The 27750-nt window shown below is 36.6% G+C and overlaps 1 protein-coding gene across 1 annotated transcript in view; it reads left to right on the plus strand.

The window, feature by feature from the left end:
- Positions 1 to 27750, plus strand: part of LOC309866585 (uncharacterized protein) — a gene marked incomplete at both ends in the record, with an annotated part of 381526 nt that overhangs the window by 60213 nt on the left and 293563 nt on the right. Inside the window, one exon of the mRNA XM_082734420.1 lies at positions 25515 to 25586. Within this exon, the coding sequence (XP_082590546.1) occupies positions 25515 to 25586 (72 nt within the window). The remainder of the gene's footprint in view (positions 1 to 25514; positions 25587 to 27750) is intronic.

Raw genomic sequence — 27750 nt, forward strand, 5'->3', positions numbered from 1 at the left:
AAGGGCCATTCTAGACCTAGAGCTTCTGATGGAATTAGCTGAGGTCTTTGTTTAGATTGCTACAAAGTTCATCTATCTCTGCCCAGTCCTGATTTCTTCACTCCCTTACAGATATTGATCCTCAGTAAACCTCTCCCCTTCCACCCTCCCCACCAGATCTGGACCTCAGAGTGTTCTTCCTGGGGACCCGATCTGAGGTATCTTATGTGACTAAATAGCTTCATTCTGCATATGGAAAGAATCAATGTTTACTTTTCCCAAACGGGTCTTGAGTTGAGTCTGTATCAGTCAGCATCGAGATCTAAAATGGTGTGAAGTTCCTACTTATTAACTCAATACATTACAGAAAGATACTACCTTCAGAGACTATCTTTGGCAGCTTGGTGCCTTAAAATGTGACACCCTCATCACATTCATAACTTAGTGTTGAAAAGAGAAAAATTTTAAAAAGGCCATGAGTTAAAACAGTAAACAGAAGAGCGAAGAAGAGAAAAAGAGCTCAACAGCTTGTCTTAAATATAGGAATTCGCTTTACTTTTCCTACTAAAAATAAAAAGAAATGTCCGGATCTCTATTGCCTTGTCTCTATTAATTTCACTGTTAATATCTTAGTGGCTGGGAACCTCAACACTTAATAAACACTGATACATTTTTTTAATCTCCACAAAATCTTGACTCTATTCACATATATCGGGCCAAGACAGAAATGGTCTGATTGGATCCAAACTCACATTTGCATAGCCAACATTGTCTGGTGGGGGCTCAAACCCGCCATGGCGAGTTTTGATATTTAATATAAAACATTATGCAGAAACGACACTAGAAAAGTGGAAAAGAGAGAATTGTCAAAACAAAAGTTCCTACTCACTTTCTTTCATGCATAATTATGCAAATAAAATGATAATTATGGACTGTCCCTTTTATTTTGACCCAGTCCACACTAGCAGTGTACAATGAAGAATGGAGGCAATTATCTACATGATCAAAGCAATAGATTACTCTTATTTTTAAAAGACAAATTATCATGATTACCAGGATATTTGTTTCAATTATGCTGATTACTCTGTTGATGGAGATCAGGTCCAAAAGAATTTCCTTCTTTTATTCTGATTTTCCCACAATCAAACAGAGAAATGGTATTTCCATAACTGTGATTCACCACAGCATAAGATCAGGTCAGGGAGAAGAAAGAACAATTGTTGGCAAAATATCTAATATGGACATAAATTCAACTTGTTTAATTAGAAGAATTCAGCAACTCACCTTTCTCTCCCAAGTGCACTTAACATTTCATTTGAAAGGGAAATCTTCCTCACTGGTGTATATATATCTGTTCATGACTCTTCTAATTTGAAAGAAAAAAAATCCCTAAAACAGACCTCCCCAAATCCTGTTTCTCTGGCCACACCTCTGTCTCTGTTAAAGTTAAATAAATGTTATCTGTGGTGTTCTTCTTATTATTGTTACTCCTAGGTATTTAAAAAATGTCTTTGTTGCTATTTTAAAAGAAAACTTTTCCCACACCAATTATAGCTATTTATCTCTGGTATATAGGAATGCTATTATATTTGCATGTGTGTTTTTATCTGGCTATTATTAAACACTCCAATTAGTTTTACAAAATTCACAGTACTCTTTTATCCCACTTATTAAAGGACTATTTCTCATGGGTCCCCAGCATTGACTTAAAGGGCTTTAATGGTAATGTTTCTCAAAATGGATAAGCCCATAATTTAGGATTAGCTCTTACATCACTATGAACCCCAAGCAGATTAGGAGATTAAATACATGCTCCTCCAAAAACCAAAAAAAAAAAACCAAAATAAAAAAAAATACATGCTCCTCTTTAGAAAACCAGTAACCTAAAATTAATGTGATTTGTGTGTTTTTATTTCTTTTCTGAAATTAAACTGTTGTCAAAATGAGCATAAACTGACTTCTAAGGTACATATTTAAAAAAAAAAAGATTTTATTTATTTATTTGAGAGAGCACACAAGCAAAGTTGGAGGGGTGGGTTGGGGGTGGGGGTGGAGATGGCCGACTCCCAGCTGAATAGGGAGCCTGAGGCAAGGCTTTTGGAGGGGCTCCATGCAGTTTCTACCCCAGGACCCTGATATCATGACCTAGGCCAAAGGCAGATGTTTAACCAACTGAGCCACCCAGGTACCTCTAAAATACAGATTCTGTTGATAGCAGTATACTTTACTGCTCTTTGCCACATGATGATGATAGACCATATTTTTAAAAAAGTTTTGTTATGGTAACCTATTCTTGGGTATTGGATTTTGTCTTTTCCCCCCTTGTTTACAAAAATGTAAAAGAAAATAAAGGCAATAATAATATTCAGACTTTAGATAGTAAATATATTTTGGTTTAAAATAATAAATCAAATAATTCAACAGGACCTGTACATATGGTCTGATTTATTGAATGAATATATTTCCTTCAACTCGATAAAGTAGTTGAGTTAGTAGAAAATAGTAGATACTCTATCCTCTGTGTGGGTCATAGGAGTGAATAAGTCCTGAGGTAGAGAGATCTGTGAAAAGCTAGGTTTGTTCTGATGGACGGGTGTGTGTGTGTATATATATGTGTGTGTGTCTTTTTCACAGTACGTGAATGTTGTTGTTAGCATTATATCTGTTCATTAGGATGATGTTGTGTGTCTTTACCCATAATGGGAAAGATGGGGACCCAAGTAGCCAGGCCATGACTCAGGAAGAGGAATATGTCTGTAACCATTAAAGATCTCCTATTCTGAGACCCAGAGTGGAGTTTGTAGGATATATCAGTCGGTGGTATTTCTATTTCTTCCTTTTGTCCACATACCCAGTAGATGAACTCCCCTCTCCCAAATTTATTTTAAGTACCCAGTGTGAGAGTCCCTAGTTAAGTTAAAGCATGTGAGTAGACTATAGATAATGAAGATAGTGGCACAAACACCAGATTTAGCCACAGAAATCATTTAGCAACGTATGGCGCTGGAGTGGAGTGGACTATTATAGAATTGTCATAGTCTAGGGTGAAATGTCTTTAAGACTTCTCTTGTTAGTATGATTGTACTTGTAATCCAGATAGTTCAAGTCTGAGGAACACTGGAACTCCTCTAATCAGCTTCAGGACAAAAAAGCGTTTGGACTCCAGCATTAGGTTGGTTGGTTCATTCATTCATTCATTCATTCATTCAGTATTTATTTAGTCTCTACCATGGCCAGGCTAAGTATGGCTTTCAAATGTTGGGGATATAGCAGGGAAGAAAACAAAGTGCTTCAAAAAAGAATACTACTTTTTTTTTTGTTAGAATACTACTTCTAACCCTAATGGATTTATAGTCTAGGTAAATATATAAATATGTAAATATGAAAAATATGTAACATAATTTCAGATAGTGGTAAGTGAAAATAATACAGAATGAAGACCTGAAACTAATATGGCATTGTGTGTTAACAATACTGGAATTAAAATAAAATAAAATAAAATTTGAAAAAGAAAATAATATAGGATGATTATAGAGAATGATAAAGTTGGTGATTGTTATAGTTAAGGGAGGTCTTTTTGGAGGGATTGTCTACCAGGCTTAGTTTTTGGATAAAGCATGAGATTTCAGCTTTTTCAAGGTTTTCAGTAGTCATATAGAAAGAATGGAGGGATAGGGGTGCCTGGGTGGCTCAGTTGTTAAGCGTCTGCCTTTGGCTCAGGTCATGATCCAGGGTCCTGGGATCCAGCCCCACATCGGGCTCCCATCTCAATGGGGAGCCTGCTTCTCCCTCTCCCACTTCCTCTGCTTGCATTCCCTTTCTTGTTGTGTCTCCATCAAATAAATAAATAAAATCTTAAAAAAAAAAAAAAGAATGGAGGGATAGATCAGGACCTGATAGACATTTAAGAAGGGAAATACCTGAACTCATTTTCATGGCTTATGTTTTATATCTTCTCTATGTGACTCCTTAATTAATGGGTGAAAAATATAAACATATGATGACTTGATTACATGCTGTGATAGTAGCAGAGTTAACACTGGAACTCAGAGATTCTGAATTTCTTGTGTCCTCCATTGAAACACACTTTGTTCTCTTTATTCTTCTCTTTTTCATTAAAGCCATGTAAGTAGTCAATGTATTTTCTTCTTTCATGTTAGATGGTTTCTTCTTCTATCTTCTTTGACGTTGTCTCTGGGCCATTGCAGAATGGATACAGTATACTGAAATATGCTGGATCTTATGAGGGGCACTTGGCCAGAAGGAAGTTTTCCATGGGGATAAATATAGGGCAGATGTTTTTGTCCTAAAGTTAGGAGATGTTTTACTTCTACTCCTACCAAAAAGTAGATCAGAGTTATGAAGTTGATTTCAATTTTCAAAGAAATGTCTGTCTGCAACTCACATATTTTATGAGCTCTTTGGATATTGTCACATAAAATCGATGTTTCTACAAAATTGCATTTTATAATGGTGATATAACTTATGATGGGATTTTGAGATTCACGGTTTCAAATTTTTATACTGTGCAGCATGAACACATGGATTCAAATGTAGCAGGCAGTTCTCATTCCTTTCTAGAGCTCCCTCCCTGCTTAAATCTTGGCACTGTCTTTTCAGTTTTGGTTAGCAGACATCAGTCTCTTGTATCACATTTTAGTTTGGTCACCACCAAACTTGGCCATGGTTATTAATTTTTTATCCTCCAGGATTTCTAGGAACTATTTCCCATAAATGAACAGGATCTTCTTGTGTGTTAATGTGCTCTCATAATTGCTCTCTTTTCCTTTTAGAGAGAGAGGGGGAAATTGGACAGTAGAGTGGAATGAGAAAATTTTCCTTTAATATTATATTCATCTATTTTTTTTAAAAGTGTGTTGATTAAAGGGCAATATAGTCATCATTTAAAGAGAAATGCAAAATATTTAGTGTTTAAAGTCCATTAATGGAAATGGTATATCTAGGTATCAGAACCTTTTGTGTTATCATTGGGGGTGGGCAGGTAAGGGAAATAACGCAGTAAGATTTGGAAATCTGAGTTAAGTTTTAGAATATAAATAGTTTTTCTCAAAATAATCTTAGAATCCTTGGTTACTCTTTCTGGTAATGGTGGTATAGCCTTGTCAGACTAAGTCTTCTGCAGTTAACAATTGAACACAATAATGCATGGGAGAACAACTAAATGCTGATAGAAAAATCATTGTTGGAGATTTTTAATAATTCTCTTTTGATAATTGATAGACCAACCAGACAAAAAATGAGAAATAGAAAAGATATAAAAAACATTATTAAGCAGCATGATCTAATTGACGTAGGACACTTCACCTGATAGTGGCAAGATATACACTCTTTTCAAAAGCACATGGAATAGTTGCCAAGATAAACCATATGCTGGACCACAAATAAGTCTTTTTTTTTTTTTTTCATTTAAAGCAAGCTTACATTTTCACAAAATATAAGTATTCATAAAATACCCAAGCTATTAACTATGCTGATACCTTTTATGGATTTATACAACAATGTTTTCTTTATAGTATCATGAAGAACAGTAATGAATAAGATCTCAAATTCTCAACTAAACATTAAATGAATACATATTCAAAGTAAGAACTGGTACAAGGATATTTGTTTTAAAAGAAAGTCCAAGTCCCAGAAAATTATGTTAATAATACCAAAGCATTTATAATAAAAATCTTATTCAACATGTTTTCACTAAGGAAAAAACCCAGACAGTAAACAGAATAAGCAGTAGCATCATGCCTCATTTACCTCCAAAGTTAAAATTGTAGATGACTCCCCAAGTCTTAATGAATTTCAGAAGATTGAAATTTTATATAGTATATTCTCTGACCATACTCAATTAAATTAGAAATCAATAGCAATAAGGTTTCTGGGAAATCCCCCATTATTTTAAAATTAAATAGCTTCTTCTTTTTTTTTAAAAATATTTTATTTATTTATTTGACAGAGAGAGAGAGAGAGAGATCACAAGCAGGCAGAGAAGTAGGCAGAAAGAGAGAGGGGAAACAGGTTCCTTGCTGAGCAGAGAGCCGATGTGGGGCTCAATCCCAGGACCCTGAGAACATGACCTGAGCTGAAGACAGAGGCTTAACCCACTGAGCCACCCAGGCACCACCTACATAGCTTCTTCTAAGTAACTCTTGGATCAAAGAAGAAATCACAAGAAAAAATAGGAAATATTTAAAAATAAACAGTAATGAAAACACAGTATGTCAAAATTTGTTTGATGTGGCTAAAAAAATGCCCAGAGGGAAATTTATAGCTTGAAATGCTTATATTAGAGAAAAAAAAAAAAACAAACAAGTTTCTAGCTTATGAAGCTAGAAAAAGAAGAGAAAGTGAAACTTGAAGTAAATAGAAAGAAAAATAAGACTAAAATAAAATTAATTAAATAAAAATTTGGTTCATTTAAAAGATTAATAAAACATAAAATTCTAGTAAAAGCCATCTAGAAAAAAGGAAAGAAACAACAAATTAATGAATATCAGGATGAAAAAAGGGGCTATCACTACAGACATTTCAAGCATCAGAAGGATACCAAGATAATATAGTAAATAGTTTATTTTAGTGGAGTACAATCTCCTATATCTTTCTGAGAACAAGGCATAGAAGGTAGTTGACTTTTTGAAAACTTACATATTTGAAGCCGTATTCATGGTTATTCTTGATATTTTGGCTGGTTAGAGGATTCCTTAATTGAACACAATTTCCTATCATATTTAAAAGCATTTCTCCATTGTTTTCTAGCTTCTGTGACTGTTAAAAATTCTGAAGCTATTCTGATTCTGAACTTTTCGATATGATATCTTTTAATCTGGAAACTATCAGGATCTGGAAGCTTTTAGAGAACTAAAGTAACAAAATGATCTCTTTTGTACCAACTATGATCTTTCAGTTTGAAAACCCATATTGTTAAATTCTAGGAAATTATCTTGTTATTTCTTTGAAAGGTTTTTTTTTTTTTTCCCCCCTATTCTCATTGTGCGTAATTCCTAGTGACCTTCTTTCATTGTTCATGTCTTCTTCCTTTTCAAGTTTTCTGGAAGAAATACCAAACCAAAAAACATTATCTTTCAATTTTTTTTCTTTAAAATTTTATTCTTTTTTTAACATTTTAAGAAATGCTTTATTATTCTCTGAATTTTTATTTTTGAAATATATATAACATCATGATCTCGTTTATGACTACAATGCTTTTATTTCTCTGAGGTTATTCATGGTTGCTTACTTTCTTTGTATTGTTTCTTTTTACTGAGTTCCTTTTTTTTTTTAAATAAACCTGTTTTTTAGGTCTTTGTCTTTCATATTGATGGTTTCCTCAAATGATTAATGATGCTTGGTTTACTGTTTGTATTTAAGAGTGAGGCATCAAGAAGCCGAAGGTAACACCAAAAAGCTGGCTGGGCTTGCTCACTGGGTGGTGAATTTGGTAGTTTACCTGGACCTCATAATATCAACTCTCTTGAGTTGATCAAATTCTCCAGAAAAGAATTCTCCAATTTCTTGACTTCCAGGATTCTAGGAGTTGATAGCGAGAGGAGAATCATTAGTTCGATTTTTCTAGAGTCAATCTGCCATTTCCTGATGAAATAGAACGGAGATGTGTGTCTGGCTGAATGGGGCAGGGGAAGGGATCTAGGAAAATAACTGCTCTCTCAATAGATTTGCAGCCAGTGCTCATATTTTCAGTCCCACTCCTCATCCTCCACTCTCTGTACTAAGCAGCATCTCAAATTCCTCAGGCTTTCTGGGATTCTGGAATACCTGCAGGCTTACTTCTGATTGACTCCCCAACTTCAGGTGCTGAGGTTTCATTTTCTCTGCTTTCCCAAGTCAGCAGCCACTTGATCTATCTACTTTCCATCTTCCAAAATTATAATATCTCTTATCTATTGTTATCTCTTCTTTTCTTTTTGTTCTATTGTTATTTTGTCCATATCTTAAGACAGAACAGAAGTAAGCGTGTATATTTAAGCCTCCATATTTGATGAGTAGCCCTACTGGCAAGTCACAAAGAAATTATTACTTCAAAAGCTTCAAGAACCCATCTATGATATGGTGTAAGAATCTTATTTCTTATTGCTCATTTCGCCCTCCCTTAAATACAGACGTGCTAAAACCTCTCCCTCTCTACCAGTTGTCTAGGGTCCCAACTTCCTTTTTTGGGGTACTTGTGCTATTGGAGTTTGGGGAAAACTGTCCTCACAGGGCCGCCAGTGGTTAAGGTGCTGGATGGTAATGAAGTGAAACTGACCAGATGTCAGTAACATCAGTTGGTGTCATAGCTGGGCCCAGGCAGCAGGACATTCTTACTGAGTAAGGGCTGACCAGTGTGCTTGATGAACTCACTTCCTAGTCAGCTTCTGGTCCTTCCTAGTCAGCTTCATGGTCCTTTGTCAGTCCACCAGCCCAGCTCCTATGAGGCTGTGGCTCTTTATCATTCTTGGGCACCTTCCCTGGGACTGTTTCTAGACTTTTGAAGTCATCTTCAATTTACTGGTCCCCCTTCCTACTTTCTTCCTTTTAATCTGGAGATACTTTTTGTTTCTTACAAGGTATTTCTTTATTCCTACTGTCTCTTCAAATTCAATTATCTAGTTTTTTAGCATTTGAACTAATGACCCATTATCTGGAACCCAAATTACTAGCTACCTCAAAATAAACTTTCTTCCTAGGCATCTGTTCTGATCTTTAAATTCTCCTAGGAGCTGACGGATATATGTGCATGCTATTCCCCCCCCCCCCCAAAAGGAAGGAAATCCATCAATGAAGCTTCTATCTTGAAAGTTTCTGGATGTTTACATGTTACCATGGACCTTTGATGACTTAAAAATCATATTATCTGGGCACCTGGGTGGATCAGTGGGTTAAAGCCTCTGCCTTCAGCTCAGGTCATGATCCCAGGGTCCTGGGATCGAGCCCCACATCTCTCTCTCTGCTTCCCCCTCTCTCTCTGTCTGCCTCTCTGCCTACTTGTGATCTCTGCCAAATAAATAAATAAAATCTTTAAAAAAATTCATGTTATCCACCCAAGCTATTTGGAGGTCTTGCAATACACGGTCAACAATTATTTTTCAAGTACTACCTCTATGCCATACTTTGGAAGTAAACAGGAAAGGAAGAATCTTGTTCCTAAAGGAGTTGGTGTTCTAGTTTGAGAGTTAAGCAATGAAGGTAAATTAAACACAGAAGGTGAATACCACAACCTGAGAGATCCCAGCTAAAACCACAGACACTGACTCCTATTCGATCATTCCAAATAAATTGATATGTACATATTTTTCCAAATCATGTTGCTGACCTTTCTTGCTGTGAATAAGAGGAAAGATTGAATCTTTTCCATATAATAAATCAATCACAAGTGAAATACAAAATGAAAAGCTGGAAAGTTTTTCCAGATAGCATAAAAATGTCTTTGCCGGAAAGTGCTTTGCTATTAAATCAGTTTATGCAGTTGGGCCAGATAATTCTCCCTTTTAAGTTGATTTTGTCGCTGAACTTTCATTATATCTTGAAGTTGGTATGTAAGTGAGACAAATGAAAGACAAGTTTGGATAAGGATAGTATTTGGCATTATGTTCATTGTATGCAGTTAGATTTTTTTTTTCCATTTTAAAGTACGATTCTTATTTGTACTAATATTCATTTCCTGTCCTTTATTTTTAAAGGTTTTATTTATTTATTTGAGAGAGAATGAGAGAGAGAGAGAGGAGAGCGAGAGGGAGAGCATGAAAGGGGGGAGGGTCAGAGGGAGAAGCAGACTCCCACCAAGCAGGGAGCCCAATGCGGGACTGGATCCTGGGACTCCAGGATCCTGACCTGAGCTGAAGGCAGTTGCTTAACCAACTGAGCTACCCAACTTCTGTCATTTCCTGTCTTAAGAATTTTTTTTTTAAAGATTATATTTATTTATTTGTCAGAGAACATGAGCACAGGCAGACAGAGAGGCAGGCAGAGGCAGAGAGAGAAGCAAGCTCCCTACAAGGAACCCGATGTGGGATTCAATCCCAGGACGCTGGAATCATGACCTGAGCTGAAGGCAACCACTTAACCAACTCAGCCTCCCAGGCGTCCCACTGTCTTAAGAATTTTATTAAGGAACATCCTTGAAATAGATGTTTTTCCATTGCTATCTTGCCAAGGTACTTATATTGTGGCAGTTTTTCTAACTGTGGTCAGGTGGGATGTTCAATAATTCTTCATATTAAAAATGATACTTGGTTCTCCAGTTTATTATTTAATATAATTATCATGGTTTTGGTTCATGTTCACTATCCCTTATTTCTCTCATCCTATGCTATTTTTAATCACTTGCTTCCCAGTGGAGCATCAAAGAAATTATCCTCTGAATCCCCTGTGTGACTCAATGAGGTCAGTTTTGAGTTGGCCATCTGAGGAACTGTCCGTAGAGCCAACCCAATACTTTGGGCCAATAGCGCTACTTGTTGTAACAGTAACTAAAGAGTTATATCTGATTGCAGTGTGGAGGAAGTCTCTGAGCCAGTGGGAGTGCAATTGCTGATAGAATGGCATGGGAAAACGCCCAATGCATGCCCTCTGTAGAGTGGGGGAACATGTATTTTCAAAGACAAGATTTGGAGTCCGACCCAGTTCACATTGAGTTTTTACCATCTACAGTTGTGTGACTTTGAGACAATTCTCTCTGAATCTCAATTTCTTCATCTATAAAACAGAAACCTTAAACTAGCTACTTTATAATGCTGCTATATATATATATATATATATTTTAAATGGAAGACACTAGGTTTATAGAATGGTATAAATACTCATTAAGACAAAAATAGAAAGAGATAACCCTGTACTAATATTTTCTAGTTTCCACACCTTCACTTGATAATAATGAAAACACTTCAAAGATATTGGTTAAAGGAAATAGGATGCAAGGCAGTTTGGGCAGTATAACCTAATCAAAAGAAATACAAGAAGACAGCAGACAGGACAGTAATGTATAAGCAGACAGGTAGAAACTTTCTCTTAGACTCTCAGTTGGATTTACTAACCTAAATATCTAGATATTTTCAATACTCCCTTATATATCAGGGATCTATAAAATTAATACTTAAAGGTGACATTAATTAGGGAAAAATCAAACTGGAAATTTCCAGAGAAAAAGTTATTCATGGGTTGACATAAAAAACATAAAGTCTTATAATGCATCAGAGTCAACAGTTACCTGTTTTACAAATCCCTGAAAGGGCTTTTATTTTGATTTCATGGACTGTTTTTCCTTTTCCTTCTCCATCTCAGGCTGGCCCAACACTCTGTGGTGGTCAGTGAATATTCATGAAGACCTATTCTCCCCAGGGGCAGCACCTACCTGTGGACAGAAAGATTCACACAGATCACTTGTGATCTGTAGGCCAGAATTATCAAAAACAGCCTGACTCATTCACAAACTTAAAAATAATATGTTTACACAAAGCATTGCACTTCTCCAGCTCTGCAAATCCTTGTCTTTTTCTTTCAAATACAGAATTCACATTTAAAAAAGGAATTTCTTGTATAATTAAAGTAGCTCACCTTTTTTTCCCTGGATCTTTATTAGGAAGTCAGCATTGCATGCAAAATGGCTATGAGTTTAGTTTTTCCTAAATAATGGGACAGTAGAATTTTTAGATAAAGTTTCTTTTAGAACTGTTTACACATGCAAAGTGTACTTTATACCAAGGTTTGGTGGAACCATTGCTGAGGGATCTGGAAGAACTTCATGATATCAGTGCAACAACTAACAAGATAGTTATATCTTGTTACAGCTGAGTACATAATCCAGCTACTTATTGGACATGGTATAGGGTCTAAAGTACAGGTAATAAAACATTTTCATTTGTCATAATCCAATCATTTATATTTGAAATTATAAGTACTGCCTTGGGTTCAGAATGTTCCAACTAGGAAAACATGCTTCTCTATACCCAGGCTCAGGCACACTGAATTTGAAGTAGGCACAAAGAGGGGAAGGTTTAAGGAGACTAATGAGGAGACTAAGCAGAAGACTGAGTAGAAAACGTGAATGCCAGCAAAGCCAGTTTGTTTTGGTGAGGTGAGATGTAAATGTCCAAAGAATTTCAGATTTCTTGATGAAAGGTACTATTGCAATACAAAGGTAAAAGGTGTGAAATCTGTTGGTATTGACATGCACAGATATTTATAGTTCTTCTAAAACCTTTCCAAGTGTCCTACCTCCATGGCTTTCCTTTTTTTTTTTTTTTTAAAGATTTTATTTATTCACTTAGAGAGAGAGAGAGAGAGAGAGATCACAAGTAGGCAGAGAGGCAGGCAGAGAGAGAGAGAGAGAGAAAGGAAGCAGGCTCCCTGAAGCAGAGAGCCCAATGTGGGGCTCGATTCTAGGACCCTGAGATCATGACCAGCTGAAGGCAGAGGCTTAACCCACGAGCCACCCAGACATCCCCCTCCATGACTTTTTAATTTTAATTGTGTGTATGTGTGCACATGTGTGTATATATTGGTAGGGGCCAGGTGGTTGGGAAGGCTTTGTCAATGACTTTTTATTTCTTTAATTATAGACAAAACCACACAAGAGTAATATATTTTAATTAGAAACCTGGAACCAGAGAGGATTATCTCAGGAAAATATTTATTTTCAGCTCTACAGAGCTCATAGCGAGATCTTATTATTGGAAAAAACAGTGAAAGAAAGAAAAATGTGACAGACAGTATTTTGAATAAGAAGAGTTTGGAGAAAGTTCTCCACATCAGAAGTTGGTAGTTGTTTGCAAAATATATCTTGAAAACGAATCTTTTAATATTAGGTTTGGAGATTTCATAGCATTTCTCAGATAATAGGCTGAAAGAAATGTATTACCAGTCTCTGATTGTAATAGTGTAGCTTGTAGTTATTTTTATTTCTTACCAGTAACCTGCTTTTACAAGTTGCAAGAGGAAAGGGAACCCACTGATTTAAGTCTGATTTTGTAATAATAAAAATAGGAAGTGTTGTAGGCAATACCGAGAATACTATAACACCCATGTCTTTTCATATAAATTTGATACATGCCTGATTTGTTTCAGATTGTTTTAATTATCTTTACAGAAGTCAGTACTGTTAGCCCTCTTTTTACCATGTCCATTCCTTTGTCCTTTCATTAGCCTGAAGTTAAGTGCATCATTCATCCATGCTTTTATATCATCAAAAATACTATTTTTTTGTGTGTGTTGTAAGCTTTACATTAATGCTATCATATGATATAGATCATTCTACAGCTCGCTGTTTTCACTCATCCTGGTGCCTTTAAACTTTGTATACGTTGATGCCCATGACTCTAATTCATTTGAGTGTTGCATAATATCCCAGGGCATGATTCAACCACAATTTATTTGTGCATTCCTTTATTGATAAATAGTTGTTTCTCATGTTTTTGTAGTTACAGACAATGCTGCAATATTGTTGCATACGTCTCTTCTATCATGCTGGAGTTCTTTAGGGTATATTCCTGGAAGTGTACTTGTGTCCTAGGATATAAGCATCTCCAAATTTAGTAGATATTGTCCACTGGATTTCAAAGAAGTAATGCTAATTTATATTCCCACTAGCAGTGTTTGAAAGATTGAGATTTCCTCTCTCCCCACATCTTTGCCCACACCTGCCTGGAATTTATTCTTTTAGCAACTGTTTATTGAGTAGCTAATGTGATGGTAAAGCAATATAATAGTCCTTTCCTTCATGAAGCCTTCATTCCTATGGGAAACAGACAGACACTATATAAAATATGTTTGCAGGTAAGAGATAGCAAGCCACAGGGATGGCATAAATGTGGTATAGTGAGCTTTTTTAGGTCAGGCAAACCTTCCTAGAGGAAGTGACATTTAAGCAGAAAACTGATTGAAATGTAGAAGCAAGTCACGTGGACATATGGGGAAAGAAGAAATGGTAAGTACAAAGGCCCTGAGGTGGGAGAACACTTGTCTTTAAAAGTTTTGTCTGTCTCTTAAGGTATGAGATTATATCCTATTGTTTTGATATAGATTTCCCTTATGACAAGGTTATTACTCATTCAGTTTCCTCTTCTGTGTATAGCCAGTTTAATTTTTCATTTCTTTCTTAGTGGTTAGCAGAAATTCTTTAGATATTTTGGATACTATGTGTCAGTTGTCTGTGTTTGCACATCTTTTAAAAATTAGTAAAATTATTATTTCTTTGCATAAGCTCGACACTCAGAAGAGTTTCCAATAATTTCTGGAAACACACAAAACCCTACAAAGCAAAATTAAATGTAGGAGGCAGTGTTAATACTAAAAACCTTGAGTATAGACAAAGGTAATTACCTAGATAATTTTTGGACAAACTAGTAATAAAAGGAATTTGTTTTGGGGAAAAAATCTGAATTATTTAGAAAAAAATTTAAAATTCTCTACTTTTAAGTTTATGTGCATATCCACATTTGTGGGAAGAGTTTACTAAGGCACAACTATCTAGATCAGCGCAGTCCAACAGAAATATAATGTGATCCATAAATGGGAACCCCATACATAATTAAAAAGTTTTCCAAGAGCCACATTAAAAAAGGTAAAAAGAAACAGGTGAAACTCTAGTTACTTATAAGTAATAATAATATATATAATTTGTATATATATTTATAATATATATATTTTATGGAACTCACTATAATAAAATATTTGATTTCAACATATGATCAATTGAAAAATTGTTGAGATATATTGTTTAAAAAATACCAGTTCTTTGACATCTGATGTGAATTTACAGTTACAGCATATTTCAGTTGGGATTAACTACATTTGAAGTGCTCCATAGCCATATGAGGTTAATGGCTGTTGTATTGGTTAGTGTTGCCCTGTATCATTTGACATAACTTCTACCCCCATTTGTCTGTGAAGTTGTAAAGATCTATAGACCCAGAGCTTAACAGAACTCCAAAATAGGTAGGTTGAGATTCTCTCCTTGTAAGGAGTGCTATATACTGCTACTCCAAAAAAAGGATTTGAAATTTGAACTGTTTTACATTCTAGATAAAAGTGGTGCTTGCCAAGGAAACCAAAAAATATGGTCTTTTTAGAAAAACACATTCCTATGATATCATTTGTAAAATTAGCAATGAATAAAGTAAAAGGCTTCTTTAAGGACTAGAAAACACAGATGACCCATAAGCAAATCAATAGATAGTTAACACCACTAATCATTAGGGAAATGCAAATCAGACCACAATGAGTGGTTCACACCCCTTAGGATGGCTATTATCTAAAAAGCAAAACCAAATCAAACCCAGAAAATGGTAAGTATTAACAAGGACATGTAGAAATTGGAACCCTAATGCACTGTTGTTGGGAATGGTTAAAAACAGAATTACTGTAAGATCTAGCCCTTATACTTCTGGGTATATACCCCGAAGAATTGAAAGCAGGGTCTCAAAGAGATATGTGTGCACCATGTTTAGAGTAGCTTTATTCACAATGGCCAAAAGCTGGACACAGCCTAGGTATCTATTACCAGATGAATGGATAAACAAAAGGTGATACATCATTTTAAAAAATTAAATTAAATTAAATTTTATTATTATTATTTTTTGTGTGTGTTCCAAAATTCACTGTTTATGCACCTCACCCAGTGCTCCATGCAATACATGCCCTCCTTAATACCCAACCACCAGGCTTACCCACCCCCACCCTCTCCCCTCCAAAAGCCTCAGTTTGTTTCTCAGAGTCCACAGTCTCTCATGGTTTGTCTAACTCTTAGATTTCCCCCAACTCAATTCTCTTCTCCATCTCCCAGTGTTTTCCATGTTATTCCTTATGCTCCATAAGTAAGTGAAACCATATGATTATTGACTCTCTGCTTGACTTATTTCACTCAGCATAATCTCTTCCAGTCCCATCCATGTTGATACAAAAGTTGGATATTCATCCTTTCTGATGGAGGCATAATACTCCATTGTATATATGGACCATATCTTCTTTATCCATTCATCCGTTGAAGGGCAACTTGGTTCTTTCCACCATTTGGTGACTATGGCCATTGCTACTATGAACATTGGCGTAGAGGTGGCCCTTCTTTTCACTACATCTCTATCTTTGGGGTAAATACCCAGTAGTGCAATTGTAGGGTCATAGGGTAGCTCCATATTTAATTTCTTAAGGAATCTCTATACTGTATTACAAAGTGGCTGCACCAACTTGCATTCCCACCAACAGTGTAAGAGGGTTCCCCTTTCTTCACATCCTCTCCAACAATTGTTGTTTCCTGTCTTGTTTATTTTGGCCATCTTAACTGGTATAAGGTGGTATCTCAATGTGGTTTTGATTTGAATCTCCCTGATGGCTAATGATGATGAACATTTTTTCATGTGTCTGTTAGCCATTTGTACGTCTTCTTTGGAGAAGTGTCTCTGCATATCTTCTGCCCATTTTTTGATGTGATTATCTGTTTTGTGTATGTTGAGTTTGAGGAGTTCTTTATAGATCTTCAATATCAGCCCTTTGTCTGTAGTGTCATTCTTAAGGAGTCTATCCACCAAGAAGATCTAACAATTGTAAATATTTATGCCCCCAATACAGGAGCAGCCAACTACATAAGACAACTGTTAAGATAAAGAATCATACTGATATGAGGTCATTAATAGTAGGGGATCTTAACACGCCACTCTCAGTAATAGACAGATCATCCAAGCAGAAAATCCATAAAGAAACAAGAGCATTGAATTACACATTGGGCCAGATGGACCTCATAGATATATATAGAACTTTCCACCCTAAAACAACAGAATACTCATTCTTCTTGAGTGCACATGGAACTTTCTCCAGAATAGACTACATACTTGGTCACAAATCAGGGCTCAACCGACTGGAAGACTGAGATTATTCCCTGCATATTCTCCAACCACAATGCTTTGAAACTGGAACACAATCACAAGAAAAAGTATGGAAGGAATGCAAACACTTGGAAGGTAAATACCACTGTGCTTAAGAATGTTTGGATAACCAGGAAATCAAAGAAGAACTTAAACAATTCATGAAAACCAATGATAATGAAGACACTTTAGTCCAAAACCTATGTGATATGGTAAAGGCAGTCCTAAGGGGGAAATACATAGCCATCCAAGCTTCATTCAAAAAAATTGAAATATCCAGAATATACCAGCTCTCTTTACACCTTAAAGAACAGGAGAATCAAGAAGAAATTAAGCCAATCTGACACACAAGAAGGGAAATAATCAAGATTAGAGCAGAGATCAATGAGATAGAAACTAGAGATACAGTAGAACACATCAACAAAACTAGAAGCTGGTTTTTTTGAAAGAATCAATAAGATTGATAAACTACTGGCCAAACTAATCCAAAAGAAAAGAGAGAGGACCCGAATTAATAAAATTATGAATGAAAAGGGAGAGATCATGACTAACATCAAGTGAATAGAAACAATCATCAGAAATTATCAACAGTTATATGCCAATAAAAGCAACCTAGATGAAATGGATTCATTCCCGGAAACCTATAAACTTCCAAAATTGAATCAGGAAGAAACTGACAACCTGAATAGACCAATATCTAGTAACAAGATTGAAGCAGTGATCAAAACCTCCCAGAAAACAAGAACCCAGGACCTGATGGATTCCCTGGGGAATTCTACCAAACATGCAAAGAAGAAATAATACCTATTCTCCTGAAGATGTTTCAAAAAATAGAAACAGAAGAAAACTTCCAGACTCTTTCTATGAAGCCAGAATTACCCTGATCCCCAAACAAGGCAAACACCCCACCAAAAAGGAGAATTTCAGACCAATATCCCTGATGAATATGGATGCCAAGATTCGCAACAAGATCTAGCTAACAGGATCCAACAATACATTAAAAAGATTATCCACCATGACCAGGTGGGATTTATCCATGGGATGCAAGGATGGTTCAGCATTCACAAATCAATCAATGTGGTAGAACAAATCAGTAAGAGAAGAAACACATGGTTCTCTCAGTTGATGCAGAAAAAGCATGTGACAAGATACAGCATCCATTCCTGATTAAAATGCTTAAAAATATAGGGATAGAGGGAACATTCCTCAACTTCATAAAACCTATCTATGAAAAACCCACAGCAAATATCATCCTCAATGGGAATAGCTGACAGCCTTCCCTATGAGATCAGGAACACGAAAAGGATGTTCACTCTCACCACTCTTGTTCAACATACTACTAGAAGTCCTAGCATCAGCAATCAGACAACAGAAAGAAATAAAGGAATTCAAATTGGCAAAGAAGAAGTCAAACTCTCTATCTTCGCAAATGACATGATACTTTCTATAAAATCCAAAAGACTCCACCCCTAAACTACTAGAACTCATACAGAAATTCAGTAAAGTGGCAGGATACAAAATCAATGTATAGAAATCAGTTGCCTTCTTATACACTCACAGTGAAAATATAGAAAGGGAAATTAGAGAATTGATTCCATTTACTATAGCACCAAGAACCATAAGATACCTGGGAATAAACCTAACCAAAGAGGTAAAGGATCTGTACTCGAGGAACTAAAGAACACTTAAGAAAGAAATTGAAGAAGACACAAAAAGATGGAAGACCATTCCATGCTCATGGATTGGAAGACTAAACATTGTTAAAATGTCTATACTGCCTAGAGCAATCTGTATTTTCAGTGCCAACCTGATCAAAATTCCACTGGTATTTTTCAAAGAGCTGGAACAAACAATCCTAAAATTTGTATGGAACCAGAAGAGACGCCAAATTGCTAAGGAAATGTTGAAAAAGAAAAACAAAACTGTGATATATTATATGATGGAATATTATTCAGCCTTAAAAAGAATGGAAATTCTGACACATGTTACAACATGGATGAATCTTGAGGACATTATACTAAGTGAAATAAGCCAATCTCAAAAGGACAAATACTCATTTTACTCTTACAAGGTAGTTATAGCAGTCAAATTAGTAGAAACAGAAAATAAAATGGAGCTTACTGAGGTGGAGGGGAGGGGGAATGGAAGATCCTATTGAATGGGTACATAATTTCAGTTTTGCAGGCTGAAAAACATTCTGAGTAAAATGATGGAGATGGTTGCACTATATGAAGGTACTTAATGCCACTGAACTATGATTTATAAATGGTTAAGATGGGGGTGCCTTGTGCCTCAGTCAGTTAAGTGTCTACCTTCAGTTCTGGTCATGATCTTGGGGTCCTGACGTGGAGCCTCGAGTCATGGGACACACTGCTCAGTGGGAGTCTGCTCAATTTTCTTAATCCATTGGGCAGTCAATGCTATTTCATATGAGGAAGGAGTTAGTCCTAGAAAATTCTAAGGTTCTTTCCTGTAATTCATCTCATATAAAATCTAAGTAGATAGGCTTCTTGAAAACATGCACAGAAAGCTTTATAGTCTTTGACATCTTTAGTAGAATTACTCTTTGTCTGGTACCAGTAGCCTGGGGGATTTCAAAAATTATGGAGGTTTAAAAATCTTAGAAGTATCAGCATGCTAATAACTGATCTTTTTCTTTTCTTCTTCTTCTTCTTCTTCTTCTTCTTCTTCTTCTTCTTCTTCTTCTTCTTCTTCTTCTTCTTCTTCTTCTTCTTCTTCTTCTTCTTCTTCTTCTTCTTTTTAAAGATTTTATTTATTTATTTGACAAAGATCACAAGTAGGCAGAGAGGCAGCCAGAGAGAGAGGGAAGCAGGCTCCCCGCTGAGCAGAGAGCCCGATGCGGGGCTTGATTCCAGGACCCTAGGACCATGACCTGAGCCAAAAGCAGAGGCTTTAACCCACTGAGCCACCCAGACACCCCCTTAACTGATTTTTTTTTTCTATTCTGGATATTTTAGGCCATCCAGATTTAGGTCCCAGATTTCCCTTATTTCATGTAGACCTTGATTTCATTCTTGGGTTCTTCATCTACTCAGTCAATTGCACACTCAGAAAACATTGAGGTTTAAAGCCCTCTTACAAAACATTCTAAAAAGTCCAGACTTTTGGTGTGCAGCTCAGGAAAGTTTCACAAAGTTTCAAGCAAACATGAAAAAGTGGAACATGTATAGGTGCTCTCAGTTTTAAACAAATTTCAATACAACTTATAACACAAGTAAGTACAAAACAAGTCAATTTTTTATCCCTCATGCTTCTTTAAAATCTACCCCTGGAAGTGGATTTCCTCCCCATGGATGAAATCTGCACAGGCCCCAAAACTTTTTTGGTGACTTAAGTAATAAAATGTTTTAGAGTTATATTAAGCTCCAGTTAGTCTCAACTCAGAAAATAGAGTGCCCAGTGTCCCAGTCATCATCAAAACTGTTATCATGGGGCACCTGGGTGGCTCAGTCATTAAGCGTCTGCCTTTGGCTCAGGTTATGATCCCAGCCAGGGTCCTGGGATGGAGCCCCATGTTGGGTTCCCTGCTTGGCAGGAAACCTGCACCTCCCTTTCCCTCTCCCTCTGCTGCTCCCCCTGCTTGTGTTCCCTCTCTTGCTGTCTCTTTCTCTGCCAAATAAGTAAATGAAATCTTTGAAAAAAAACCTGTTATCAAATCTTTTCCCTTCTCTTGGAAGGGCAACCTCCTGAGGATGGAGGGCAAGAAGCTTTTTGCTTTCTCTCATACATCCTTTTCCATTAGCTAGGTTTGCAGTGAGGAGTGGAGGGGTAGGGGGACCTGGTGTTCTCAATGTGAACAGGCGGTGGAACAGGATAGTCATGTGCTGTGGTCTAAGAGTTTGAGTGTTCGTGGTTTTGATTGTAACATAAGTGCCCAAAGCTAAACTTTCGGTTATCAAGCCATCCACTTCAAAGACGTTCATCTCAAATCAACACATTACCAACTACATAACTCAATGAAGAGCCAGGCTGCCTCATCCAGGAAGTCCCATTTTGGGAAAGCGCTGTTTGCTCTGGGGACCTGACCATGCGACAGCCTGCTGTTCCCTTTCTGCCTTTTCACTCCACTCTCACGTTTTAACTTCACCAGTGAGGCGTGTATCTGTGAAAGTCTAGGTACCCCACCCTCGACACCCTCTCTTGTGTGCTCTCTCTCTCCCCCTCCAAAACTTGGAGGTGCTAACCTCCCTGTGTGTCCTTGGCTGTGGCCTGCTGTGTTCCTTCCAGCACTGTGCACAAGTAAACCTTCTTGTTGTTTTTTTTTTCCAAAGTTCCCTGATGGTTTTTGCAGAAGTATGTCTTGCAGTCATAGTAAGAGCTACAAGGGCTGGTCCAGCCATTCATTTGCTCTGGTTAGGGAGATGTCTGTGTGGGCTCTCCACAAGTTGTGTAGGCCCCAGGAATTTTTAGCTGATAGTATCTACTGATAGGCTGAGACCAACCCCAAATTTGTGCTCTCTTTTCCAGGCAGACATTTAAACCTGCCCTTGTCCTGTTGAGCACTTGGATCCTGTCTCGTAGGCTCCCCTGGCTCTGGGATGCTGGAAGGGACAAGCACTCCAGCTCCTAGTTCTCAGACAGCTCTTCCCATGAATACCTCTGTTGCTGTATGAACACCTTTATTGCTATATCCTTATACCTCCTTTCAGGGTAGGATTTTCTTGGGTTGGATTCAAAGAATTGCAGACTGTTTCATTGGAATGCTCCACAGTTGGTCCATAGGAAATGGTCCTACATTCATGGACCCATTGTGGGAAGGCAGAGCTCTTTCTAGACTTCCCAGGTTTCTAGATAGGCTAAGCAGCAGATCTTCACTTTCCAGTAACCAGTATTGGACCAGCTTGTCACTCCTGTTCTATACATTTTCTGGCAGTAGTGCCACTGTGTTTCCCAACAAAACAACAAAAGGACAGTATTTTGTTATAGACAACAAGGACTGAGGAGGCCAGGAGTCACTTTTTGTATGTAACTAACTGTAACTAATTTAATAAAGACACGGATTTTAAGATAATTTTATAATGAGATTTACCTTAATTATAAATATCTAGGACTCAGTCTTTGTTTAGTAGGGGTTGGTGGCGAAATAAACCATAGAACAGATGATGTCTACAAAACTGACCCCATTAAGCTGGTGTCCCACTTTGGTTTCAAGTGTGCCAGAATGTGGATCTCGTTCCTTAGGGTGACCAGGAGGCACCTGGTACAAACTTCATCATCTTCTGTGTATGAAACAGAAAATGTAGTTTAGCCCTGTTAATGAAAGAGACATTAAGATGAGGGTTGAAAATAAATGTAGAAACATTGAACTTAGTGAAATTTTACTGTGGACTTTAGATATGCGAATTGCTATTAGTAATTGCTATGATAAATGATATCTAGTGTCAATTCCACGTAAATGTCAGCAATTAACAGTGCATATTACATGTTTTTGCCATTTTCAAAGCTGACTGGTCCCTACTTGTTTTGAAAATATGTCACTCTTCAGAGACTTTTTAGGAAGGACCTATAATTTGTTAGCATTGATCATTTTCAGATTTGAGTACCAAGATTTTATATGATGGGTCTTGCAGTGCTAGCCAAAGTTTAAACTCTCTTATTTGATGCTGCATAAACTCACATAGATAATTAGTTATGATCATATACCTTTGCTAAACCTTTGGGTTTATAAGCATTTGCATCATTATTATCTCATCTGATCATGTTTCTGTATTAAATATTGGGCTAAGTTTCAGCAATAAAGTCTGTGTCAGTTAAAATTTATTTATATTTTACAGAAAGGAAATCTGTCTTCATTTTGTTCATGATGGTGTATGTAAAATATATTTCTTCTCTTGACATTTTATTTGTTCAAAGAGATGGAAAAAGTAATGACTAAGAGTAATCAAAGTATTTGTGTCTTCTAGTAGATCAAGCATGGGAATCATTTTTATTTTTTGATGTGCTTTCCTACTAAAAACAACTCTACATTTCTCTTACCATGAATACCATTGAATTAGCTCACTGGAACCCAGACTTGACTCTGCTAAAAATATTTCATCAGGGCTGTGAAGTTAAAAATATTGCTTCCTACCTGATTCTTCTTCTTCAGTTGAAGGAGCACCTGACAGCCTCTGAAATTTTAGAGAGGGATTAGAGCTCCTGAATCAGTGGTTTAGTTCTCATTAAGGATTTTTAAAAGTCATGAAAGGTGGAGAGTCCACTAAGCTTGGTTTGTTCATTTTCCCTTCTGATTCAGAATTACTTCCTGATGGAAACTTAGCTAAACAGATTGACAGAAATAGCAAACCCCTGTCAGGTAGAATGCTTTGAAAGTAAACGTGAGCATGATTTCCATTTTCTTTATATTCTTAAGAGTGGCATAGTGTTTTGATGCACAAAGTAGGCTAAAATGATGTTTGTTGATGGAATGAACTCAATTTTGTGAATCCCAAGTATCCTGCCTTTAAATGATAGACACATAACAAGGTACCTGACCAGCAGTTTCATGACATCAAATATTTCCCAAGTTGTACCATCTAACTTAAAGAAATCTTTTGATGCTTTTAAGATGCAATTAAAGAAGTATAATTTGTGTATATGCCTGCTATAGATTAAGATCAATAAAATAAATTACATTCAGTAAACCATTACCTTATATAAATTATTTTCCTCAGAATTCAATAAAAATTACCCTTTCCCACCAATTTTAACACTTATTCAGTGTATAAAGTTAAGGGCCCAAATAATTCTGCTTGAAATATATACTGGAAGCTTCCCAGCTACACTCCAGTGGCCCAAATTGATAGTGTGAAAAAGCATACCAGAAACCTAGTTCTTATTGATCAGCAATTACATTTTCACACTGTCCTGACAGAGGACAGCAAGAAAATTCAGAACTTGGATGACTTCTTAACATGTGTATGTGAGTCATGAGATGAAAAAATGAAAGGTTTAATGAGAGCTATGCTTTTCTCAGAGAGATATAACAATAGTTACTATCTTTCTCATATAGTCATTCAGTTCTTAATGGCACAGAAGGGGGGTCTGGTTTTCCAGTATGGTTTCAAAGTATTCAAGGTTTTCAAATACTTGAGAATACTTATCAAAATGCATGTGTCTCACTGAAGTGTTAACTTTATTTGTAGCAAGAGTAGGTGACACAAGTGAGTTTCCTCCAGAGACTGACCCTGAGACATTTTCATGCAGAAAGTTTATTGGAAAGTGATCTGGGCATTAATAGCTATAGAGTAGTGAGAAGGCAGGACTGAATAGAAGGAAAAGTTGGAACCCCAGTGTGGTTTTGTGTGATGGTTCATTTTATGTGTCAACTTGACTGGGCCATCGGGTACCCTGATACTGGGCTAACCATGATTTCTGAGTGTGTCTGTGAGGGTGTTTCTGGATGAGATAGCACTTGAACTGATGGCCTCAGTAAGGCAGATTGCCATCCCAGTGTGGGTGGACATATTCCAGTCCACTGAAGATAGGAATAGAACAAAAGGTGGAGAAAGGGAGAGTTCATTTCTTTTCTGCCTGTTTGAGTTGTGATATTGGACTTCTCCTGCCATCGGATTGAAATTATCATCAGGTCACCTGGTTCTTAGGCCTTTGGCCTGGGAATGAATTATACCATAGCTTACCTGGGTCTCCAGCTTGTGGATCGCAGATCCAGGGACTTCTTGGCTTCTAAAATCATGTGAGCCAATTCTTCATAATATATTGCTCTCTCTCTCCCCCTCAGCTACCTCTCTCACTCAGGCTTGTTCCGCATCCCTCCTCCCGCCCCTATTGGGTCTGTTTCTCTGCAGAATGGTTAATAGCACAAGCTGCAACAGGAGCTCTGTTGACCCTACAGAAAGACCATGAGCAGGGATGGTCCTCCAGAATTGGCCCAAATTAAGACAGAAAAACTGGGCCATTATACTCCTGGGGAGTGTATACAATTTTGGATGAGGTGGCTTTCTTTGGTGGGAGCAAGCCCAGAAAAAGGACTTCACTATAAGTGCTTCAGACCTGGAGTGGGGACCTGGATGTCACACAGCGTGTCTACTACTCTAGGTAGCCCTTTAGAGTCAGTAATTCACAAAACCTCCGCATGTCATCTTTGGTAGTTCTGTTGGAATTTGAACTTTGGATTTCTAGAGATATAGACCCCTTTTTAATGGATCTTCTTCTTCTTCTTCTTCTTCTTCTTCTTCTTCTTCTTCTTCTTCTTCTTCTTCTTCTTCTTCATTTTTTTTTTTTTGATCATTGGCATTCTGTCATATACAATAATAAATAAGATCCAAGGCTTGCCTAGGATGTTGACAATATATTAGAGGATAGCGAATCTTCAGTGGTGGAATGTTGCAAATCTTCAGTGGTGGAAATAAGAATGGACTTATTTCCTTTATGGAAGACTTGGTTATCAGTGCTTCCCATATCCTACTACATAGATGATGAATCCACTCTTCCTATTCTTAAAGTTATCTCTACCGCTTTCATAGAAATCAAATATGTCTCTTTTGAACCCTGTGCAGTAGCAGTTATAACAACTCATACTTGTCTAGTACAGCATCCCTTTGTCATTATCTGAAAATAAGAAAGAGGCCCAAAGAGGTTACATGATTTGCTCAAGTTCTACTACCAGGAAGTGATAGAACCAGCACTCAAATACTACTTTGTTTCCTGTAGGACTCTGATTACCTTGTGGAACTGCAGAGGAACCAAAAGAGGCCATCTACTGAGCTCGTAACCACCAACCAGGTGAACCCTTCTTTCCAAGACGGATGGGCAGTTTTCCTACACTGTTATTTAGTATTTAGTCCCATTATGATAAAAAGATTGTTAGAAAATTTCTCCTTATCTTCTTTTTTTTTTAAATTAATGTATACTGGATTATTTACTTCAGGGGTACAGGTCCGTGGATCATCAGTCTTACACAATTCATAGCATTCACCATAGCACATACCCTCCCCAGTGTTCATAACCCAGCCACTCTATCTCTCCCACCCACTTTTTTTATCTTCTTAAATCAAGTACATTTCCTTTGGATTTACTTTTTCGATGAAGAAAATTTATTCATACCTATTCCACTCCCCATGTTTTCTCTTACTTCCCTTTTCACAAAGTCCTATTTTTTAATATTATTGGTCTTACCATATCCTTTTTTCCCCCTTAAAGTATGAAGATCAAACTGGAGGCCAGAAGTTTTATTTTTTTAACTTATAACCTCACAGAGGAAATCCATTATCAAATATGGTTGAAAAAACTACTGCCTTAAAACCTTTTTATTTTGAAGTATTGCAGATTAATGCATTTGCAAGAAATAGTACAAAGAGACCCCGTGGACACCTTCACCCAGTCTTCCTCCATGGTAATATCTTGTGGACCTAAAGTATGATATCACAGCCAAGATCCCTTGCTATAACTTGCATATGATGTTCTTGCTAAAGAATCTCTTTATTTTGTACGATGTGGCTAATTTATTCAGTAGTCAGAGGCAACAGAATGATTATGGACTTCGGAGTCAGAAATAAGTTTAAATCTGAAATCACCATTTGCAAGTTGGGAAAGTTGGTTCACTTTAGTTTCCTGTTTTGTACAGTTTGTGTCAAAGAAGAACTGAGTGAAGTATTATAGGTAAAATCCCTTTGTAAATTATAAGGACAATTGCAAATGATTGTTTTATTAGCATATTATTACATCCTGTGTTTGATAGGGTGTTTGGGGGCCACAGAAACAATAATTTCTTGCCCATTGTTTTAACAGGAAAAAATACAATAAAATTCTTTACATGATTATTTTCAAAGCCAGGCTGGTTACTCCCTATTACTTTATGCTTTTTCTGTGTTATGAATCAATTATTAAATAAATATTTTGAGGAAGTAACCAGGAATAGAAGTTAAGATTGCTATTTTGCAATTTCCAGAGCTGCCTGTTTCTCTCTCTCTTTCTCTTTTTAACGATGAATAAGACATTTTTTTTTCTTTTAAATAATCAGGTAAACCTCTTTACCTACACAAGTCATCTTAGGCGACACAGCTGGCCATTGATTTAGACGTTTATCCATAAGTAGTATCCTTTAGGTGAAGACCATATGGTAAATATCTATCATCTTCCCATTAGTTAAGTTTATGCTGTTTCCATGTACTAGTTTGTTTTTCCCAGAAGGATGTGAGTATTAGAATAGTGCATGATTTTTCTCTTTGAGTTAGCTGTTATACGGGTCAGGAACAGATGTGTAACCTATCTTTAGAATATTGTGAAGAAAAGGAACTTCTTGGCATGCCTTTTTTTTTTTTTTTTTTTGTACTAACCTTACTATTCATGGCACCAATTTACTTTCCTACCTACATTTTCTTTTTATCTCCATTTCTTTCTTGCTTGCTTTATCTTGTATTTTTAAAGCTTCCTTCAGTCTTTTATGGGGCAAGGTAGGGTCTACATAAATGAATAACATCAGAGTCTTAATTTGATCCCATGAAGATGTAACTGTGGGTATGTTGGGTAGTGCCTGTGCATAGGAATTTAGTATTGTTTAAACTTTCTGTCCTCAGAGAGTTTAAAATTCATGTGCCTGGAATTAAATTGATGCCCTAAAATTCCCCTCAAAGGAAATGTATTTTAAACAGCTATATTTATAGATAAGATAACTAATTGTTGATAATGATATTATGGAAAGTAAATAACCGTGTTAAAGTATTATAATGCAATTTTGCAATGCAAGGTGCTCAGCTCAATGGTAGCAAATACTAAAATGTAAAAGTATGAAGCAAACACTGAAAGATTTGTAGGTTTTATATGTTTGAACAATCAAGTGTGCCACTCACCATTGCCATAGCAACCAAGCTGCCTGTATGAAGTAAGCAACTAAATTTCATTGCTCCTTGGTTTAAAAATAGTCACTTTTAATGGTTCTTCTCTGTAT

Source organism: Mustela nivalis (genome assembly GCF_964662115.1).
Source record: "Mustela nivalis genome assembly, chromosome: 6".
Classification (NCBI taxonomy): domain Eukaryota; kingdom Metazoa; phylum Chordata; class Mammalia; order Carnivora; family Mustelidae; genus Mustela; species Mustela nivalis.